The 7,716-nt window shown below is 58.3% G+C and overlaps 1 protein-coding gene across 1 annotated transcript; it reads left to right on the top strand.

The window, feature by feature from the left end:
• Positions 1 to 5,940: 5,940 nt before the first annotated feature.
• On the top strand, positions 5,941 to 7,224 carry LOC108963590 (D(1) dopamine receptor-like). The gene has a single exon (XM_050982763.1). The coding sequence runs from the start codon at positions 5,941 to 5,943 to the stop codon at positions 7,222 to 7,224; it is 1,284 nt and encodes a 427-aa protein (XP_050838720.1).
• Positions 7,225 to 7,716: the final 492 nt, after the last annotated feature.

Here is a 7,716-nt window from a genome sequence, read left to right on the forward strand (position 1 = left end):
CAGGCTGCCTCTCCAAGCCCACTCCTCAGTGGCAGCCCGGGATCAGGGCAGTGAGGGCTGGGCTGGATTTCCCCTCCTGGGGGTCGTTTCCTGCCCTCTCAGCCCAGGGCCGGGGGTGGCACCGGGGCTGTCCCCAGGGGCTGTGTCCCCTCTGTCACCGCTGACCAGTGCAGGCTCCTGCCAGGGGAGGGGAGGCTGCAGCTCTCACTCCCCCATGGAATGATGTACAATGAAGCTCTGTATTCCTTTCCTCTGGAAGTAAATGGGAGAAAAACCTCGGTGTTTTCTGCCTGTGTGTGACAGAAGGGGAGGGGAGGGACCCGGGGACTCCTGGGCTTTGTCCCTGTTCCAGCTGCTGTTCCAGCTGTGCTGGGATCCAGGGATAGTCCTGGGCTGCCTTATCCAAACCCAAACTGAGCCACTGCTCCACCAGACTGCCCTGGCTTTACAAAGCCCATTATTCAATATTGCCACATTTAACAATTTGTCTGTTTTTCCTGAGCTGCTCTTTGGGTGGCACTGCCTTCATTCCTGGTGCCATTTTGGACACAATTCCTGCTTTTGCTTCTCTTTCCCCTTCTCTTTTATCCCTGTGCTCCTCAGACCTGCACTCTGGAGGCTCACAGCCACAGCCCTTTGCCTAAACCACTTTGCCTGTGGAGAAAAGGAATCAGTTCTAATGCACCAGACAATGCCCAAAGCTGATTTTGGGGCAGTTTTCACCCAGCTTCTCGTTCCAATTGCAATGAAGCAGCCCAGACTGGGAGCCTGGTACTGGTTTTCCCTCTGCTTGAAGAAAATTGATGTAAATGGAGTGGCTGCTGCACAAAACCCAAATTTCCCTCTGAAGCCACCCTGCCTAAACCAGGAATCCCCACCTGGGCATCCCAGGCTGCTCCCTCTGGCTGAGGTTTGATCGGATCCCTGGAGAGCTCCCATGGATTTTTTTACAGGGCTCAGGTCTCACCTACAACCTGGATTTTTGTTTTTAAGGTCTGGCTCCCCCTCCTTTCTCCCCTGATCTCAGAACTTGCTCCTTCCCTGGAAATTCCTGCTGGAATAAACACTCCCCTGTGATCCTGGGATGTGTCTGCTGGAGGTGACATTGAGGAGTTAAACCCGAGCAGCTGCTGCTTTATTTGGAGTGGCTGGTAATTTTCTGCCTTTGATGCAGAGTGGGGGATGTAATCAGGGTGCCTGAATGGAGAATTTTCAGGATATTTTGGTGAGACAGCAGGGAAAGGAAATCAAGGGCAGCCTCTTGCTGGGTGAGGAAATTAAATATAAAAACTTGGAGCTGAATTGCCACCAAACTGGGATCTTTTCCTGTTGGAGAGCTGTTTAAAATAGTGCTGAACTTGAGCCTGGAAAAAAAAAAATAGCTGCTGAACTGCTGGTGATCAGACAGAGCAGCTTCAGGGGAGGAGATCTGATCCCTCCCAGGAGGAGCTGCTGGCTTTGGGGTGTGACAGCAGAACCCGCGGGGATCTCTGCAGCAGGTGTGCTCCAGAATGCCAGAAACGGGATAAATTGGATCCCATCCCATCCCATCCCATCCCATCCCATCCCATCCCATCACCATCCCATCCCAATCCCATCCCATCCCATCCCATCCCATCCCATCCCATCCCATCTCATGGATCCCATCCCATCTCATCTCATGGATCCCATCCCATCTCATCTCATGGATCCCATCCCATCTCATCTCATGGATCCCATCCCATCCCATCCCATCCCATCCCATGGATACCATCTCATCCCATTGATCCCATCCCATGGATCCCATCCTATCCCCCCAGCCCCAGTGAAGGGGAGACCCTTCCCTGATCCTTCCCTGATCCTCTCCTGATCCTCTCCTGATCCTTCCCTGATCCTTCCCTGATCCTTTCCTACAGCCTCAGGTTGTGCCAGGAGGGGTTTAGGTTGGAAACTGGGACAAAATCCTTCATGGAAAATGTCAGGCACTGGAAGGGTGGAATCCCCATCCCTGGAGGGGTTCACAAAGTGGGGATGTGGCACTTGGGGACACGGTGTGGGGTGGCCTTGATGGCCTGAAGGGCTTTGCCAACCTGAACTCCAGAATTTGACATTTTGGCGCTCCCAAGGCGGAGGAGCTGATTTGTGTCTCAGAGAAGGATTTCCTGGAGCCTCCTGGCTTGGGATGGGCCACCAGGAGCTGCCACTGCCACCCTGTGCTGTGACCTACGGAGGTGACAGATCCAGTGCCACCCTGCCCTGTGTGACAGATCAGTGCCACCCTGCTGTGTGTGACAGATCAGTGCCACCTGCGGGGTGACGCCCTGCCACCCTGCTCATGTGACAGATCCAGTGCCACCCTGCCCTGTGTGACAGATCAGTGCCACCCTGCTGTGTGTGACAGATCAGTGCCACCCTGCTCCGTATGACAGATCAGTGCCACCCTGGTCTGTGTGTGACAGATCCAGTGCCACCCATGCCCTGTGCGACAGATCCAGTCCCACCCTGCTGTATGTGACAGATCCAGCGCCTTCCCTGCTCTGTGTGTGACAGATCAGGGCGACCCCTGCTGGGCTGTGGCAGATCAGCGCCACCAGTGCCCCGTGTGACAGATCCAGTGCCACCCTGCCCCGTGTGACAGATCTACTGCCACCCTGCTGTGGGTGACAGATCAGTGCCACCCTGCCCTGTGACAGGGCATTGCCACCCCTGCTCACCCGAACAGCAGTGACAGCAGTGACAGCAGTGACAGCAGTGACAGCAGTGACAGCAGTGACAGCATCCCGGTGTTCGTTTCTGAGCTCCCGAAAACCTTCGTGCCCAGAGCGGGGCTTGGGAGGAAAACGCCCCGTGGAGCACCGAGGGCAGAGCACCCCTGGGGGGGTGAGGGACCTGCCAGGGCCTTGGGGTGCCTGAGTGGGAAAGGACCCGGACACCCCAAAATCCAACCCTGGGAGCGGCTCCGGCTGTCCTGGGGCTGTGCCCGTTCCCTGGGGGCTGTCCGGGGGTTATTCCCCCTCCGGGGGAGGAACCTTGCCCTGCGCTCCTGCCCTGCCCTGCTCTGCCCTGCCCTTCCTCAGCCCCTGCCCTGCCCTGCCCTGCCCCACCCCTGCCCTTCCCCACTCCTGCCCTGCCCCTGCCCCTGCCCTTCCCCACTCCTGCCCTGTCCCACTCCTGCCCTTCCCCACTCCTGCCCTTCCCCACTCCTGCCCTGCCCCAGCCCCTGCCCTGCCCCACTCCTGCCCTTCCCCACTCCTGCCCTTCCTCACTCCTGCCCTTCCCCACTCCTGCCCTTCCCCACTCCTGCTTTTCCCCTGCTGGATCCCGAATTCCCCAGGGCAGCCGCTGCTCCGGGCACGGCCGCTGGTGCCATCTACCCTCGCTCCCTGGCGCTGCAGCCGCCGCTAATTAAACCGAGGCTTAATTAAACCGAGCTGCGGCCGTGACACGGGGACAGCGAGGGCCCGGACACTCGGGAGCGAGCCCGGCTGTGGCTTCAGGGAACATCGGGCCCTGCTGGGAATGGATCGGGGCAGGTCCCGCTCTCCCCGGGCTCAGCTGAGCCGGCTCGGGGTGATGGACCCGGGCCACACAACAGGGTGGCACTGGATCTGTCACACACAGCACAGGGTGGCAGTGGATCTGTCACACGGGGCAGGGTGGCACTGGATCTGCCACACAGGGCACTGGTGGCACTGGATCTGTCACACAGCCCAGCAGGGTGGCACTGATCTGTCACACACAGCAGGGTGGCACTGGATCTGTCACCTCCATAAGTCACAACACAGGGTGGCACTGGATCTGTCACACAGCCCAGCAAGGTGGCACTGGATCTGTCACACAGCCCAGCAGGGTGGCACTGATCTGTCACACACAGCAGGTGGCACTGGATCTGTCACAGCCCAGCAGGGTGGCACTGGATCTGTCACACAGAGCAGGGTGGCACTGATCTGTCACACACAGCAGGGTGGCACTGATCTGTCACACACAGCAGGGTGGCACTGATCTGTCACACACAGCAGGGTGACACTGGATCTGTCACCTCCGTAGGTCACAGCACAGGGTGGCAGTGGCAGCTCCTGGTGGCCCATCCCAAGCCAGGAGGCTCCAGGAAATCCTTCTCTGAGACACAAATCAGCTCCTCCGCCTTGGGAGCGCCAAAATGTCAAATTCTGGAGTTCAGGTTGGCAAAGCCCTTCAGGCCATCAAGGCCACCTCACACTGTGTCCCCAAGTGCCACATCCAGACCTGACTGGAAAAGGATCTTGACTTTCTGGTTAGTTTTACCAGTTATCCCTGAGGTGAGAGCTGATGTGGAATGAGTTGGGAATTAAGGAAATTGTGATGAACTTGAAAGAGAAGCAACTCTTCACCACTTTACTGAAAGTCAAATCCATTTATCAAGGGTTAAAAACTTCTCCTCCTCCTCACTGGTTCTGCAGGTAACCTGTGCTGAAAAAAGATCTGAGGCTGCTTTGGGTGGGACTTTCAAAAAGAAAAACTTCCAGCTTTGTACAGCATTTTTAGACTTATTTTTTTCATTTTTCTTTCCTGGAGAAGGGATTTTGCAGAGGACAGTGAATGCCAGTTTTGCACCAGCTCAGGGCAGGGAGGAGTGATTGGTTTGGGGTCATCTCTGAGCTGTGGCTCACAGAAATCAGGAATCTTTTATGCAGAAATCACCATAAATTTCGGCTCTCATTTGCATCGAGGACCCTCCAATCTGACTGGAATGATTATTTTCCCCCTCCAACCCTCTCACCGAGTTCCTGGTGACTCACCCTCGGATTCACGTCTCTCCCAGCTCCCAGGGGCAGAGCCAGATCCCACCTGAGCCAAAGCCAGAGGGATTTGGCTCCCGAGGGAAGAGCAGGGGCTGTGAGCAGGGAGGGGCTGCAGGAGCAGAGGCAGCCCAGACCCCTCTTGCTCCTGGCAGCAAATCCCAGCCTGGCCACGGGAGGGATCTGGGAATTCTGCAGGAGCACCAGCAGGGGAAGAGGAGAGAGGAGAGGGAGGAAGATTTGCAGCAAAGCCTCCCCAGCCCTGGAGGTGAGTTCTGGCTCCTGGGAGCAGCAGAGGAAGGGAACTGGGGTGGGAGGCAGGAGGGAAATTCCAAACTCCAAAAATCCAAAAATCCTGTCAGCAGAGACCTGGAGAGGACCGAGAGCTTCCAGCACTTTTCCTGGGCTGGCAGCGGGACCGGATTGCAGCTGGGGCTTCGGAGATGCTCGGGGAGCAGGGAAAAGGGAAAATGGGCTCTGGGTGCTGATGGAGCCTTGAGCAGCAGAGAAACCTCGGCAGGATGGGATGTGGCTTGGTTGGAAAGCCAGGTGTGTGCTAAGGAAGGCAGGAGCCTCCCTGAAATGGAAAATGCAAACCCCCCCCCCCCTCCAAATTGCTATGAATTTTAAATTAAGGGGCTCAGGCAAAAACATGGGAGCAGGAATAGCAGTTCTTTATTAGGGAGGAAAATGAAAGGATAAAATGAACAGTGCAGTGACCCAAAGCAGCCCTGGCAGAGGCAGAGCACAGCCTGACACCCTGTGGGTCAGGGGCTGGCAGCAGTGCCACTGGAATTGTGGCTCAGCCCTCCTGCAGTGCCAGGGCTGGTTCTGCTGGAGCAGGATCCTGGAGAAGGGTGCACTCTGCCTCTGGAGATCCAGGGCCAGAGGCAGCTGCTGCTCCTCTGGGAATCCAGTGCAGAAGCCGTGCTGGTGTTCCAGGATCTCCAGATTCTATCCGGGTAGGAATGCTTGGCTCCTCCCCCTGGGCTCCCATCTCCCATGGGATGCTGCAGCTCTTATCAGCCCTGCAGGGACATCCAATGGCCTCTTATCAGCAGGTGTGCCCCAGGGAGGAGTGAGTGTGGCAGAGATCAGGAACACTGCCCAATGGACAGGAGCCAGCTGCCAGGCAGGTGAACAGAGCACAGTCTGCTTGGCAACCCAGGACACCGGGGCAGCCATGGACGGATTTTACCCCTCGGCAGGAGGAGCGGGGCAGGACCTGCTCAGTGCCACCAGCTGGGCAGAACAAAGCCACTCCCCGCTGTCCCTGCGGGTGGTGACAGCCGCCTGCCTGTCCCTCCTCATCCTCTGCACGCTGCTGGGGAACGCCCTGGTGTGCCTGGCCGTGCTCCGGTTCCCACACCTCCGCTCCAAGGTCACCAACCTCTTCGTGGCCTCCTTGGCAGTGTCCGACCTGCTGGTGGCCGTCCTGGTGATGCCCTGGAGAGCTGCCAGCGACGTGCTGGGCTTCTGGCCCTTCGGGGCTTTCTGTGACCTCTGGGTGGCCTTTGACATCACCTGCTGCACGGCCTCCATCCTCCACCTGTGCCTCATCAGCGTCGAGCGCTACTGGGCCATGGCCGAGCCCTTCCGCTACCAGAGGAGGGTGACGCAGCGCCTGGCCTTGGTCACCATGGCGGTGGCTTGGCTGCTGTCCCTCCTCATCTCCTTCATCCCCGTGCAGCTGCAGTGGCACAAGGACCGGGCGCTGCCCAGCCCAGAGCAGCCGGGGTTTAACGGCTCTGCGGAGGAGGGGGGCTGCGAGCCCAGCCTCAGCAGCACCTACGCCATCTCCTCGTCCCTCATCAGCTTCTACATCCCCGTGGCCATCATGCTGGGCACCTACGGGCGCCTCTTCCGCCTCGCCCGGCGCCAGCTCCGCGGGATCTCCTCCCTGGAGACACCGGGCAGCGGCGACCGCCCTCGGGGAGCCTCCCTGAAAAACTCCCTCAAGAAGGAGACCAAGGTGCTGCAGACCCTCTCCATCATCGTGGGCGTCTTCGTGTGCTGCTGGCTGCCCTTCTTCGTGCTCAACTGCCTGGTGCCCTTCTGCAGCCCCGAGCCCCGCGCCCCAGGAGTGCCACCGTGCCTCAGCAGGGCCGTGCTGGGCACCTTCACCTGGCTGGGCTGGGCCAACTCTGCCCTCAACCCCATCATCTACGCCTTCAACGCCGAGTTCCGTGCGGCTTTCGCCTCCCTGCTGGGCTGGGGCTGCCCCTGCGGCCGCAGCGCCGTGCAGACGGTGACCTTCAGCAACGAGCTGGTGTCCTTCCACCGCGACACCTCCGAGCACAGAGCTCCTCGGAGCCTCAGCCCGGCCCAGCTGCTGCCCCACGCCGTGCTGCAGGTGGAAAACCCCGAGGTGGCCTTGGAGAGGGTCTCTCCTCCCCCTCAGAACGCCCCTCCTGGGTGTGGGACCCCGGTCTGGCTGGGGAGGATTCCCCCTCTGGCCAGTGACTAGTTAATCTAGTGACTGAGTTAGTCTGAACGCTGCTGTGTTAATTTATAATTAATATTTAGAATTCAGGGTGTGTGGTGCTTGGAGCGCCCAGCTTTTCCCAAAAACCTTTTGGAAGAGTTTCTTGATACGTGTGGCAAAATTCTGGGGCTTAATCCAGGATGGTTTGAAAAGGGATCGGGGGAAAGCAGCCAGCTGGGTGTGTCTGTGATGAACAGGGGGAACTGCAAAGGACACACAACAAAGAGGGAGAAGTGACCCATTTTGTGTCCCATTATTACCTGTATTTAATGACTGAATTAAATCAATGTGTTTAATTATTGTTATTTTCCTGCAGCAGCTCTGAGGGGACAGGTGGTGACAGAGCCAGCCCGAAACCTGCCAGGCTCTGGAGGAAATCCCAGGGTGTTACAGACATTCCTGTGGGCAGACTGGGAAACGGGAACAGCTCCAAACTGGTGGGACTGGGGCTGCCTTGGGCACAGACCCCCCTTG

Source organism: Serinus canaria, chromosome 22 (genome assembly GCF_022539315.1).
Source record: "Serinus canaria isolate serCan28SL12 chromosome 22, serCan2020, whole genome shotgun sequence".
Lineage (NCBI taxonomy): Eukaryota > Metazoa > Chordata > Aves > Passeriformes > Fringillidae > Serinus > Serinus canaria.

Excerpts from the sequence above, each read along its gene's own strand:
- LOC108963590 (XM_050982763.1), top strand. The coding sequence starts at position 5,941 with ATGGACGGATTTTACCCCTCGGCAGGAGGAGCGGGGCAGGACCTGCTC.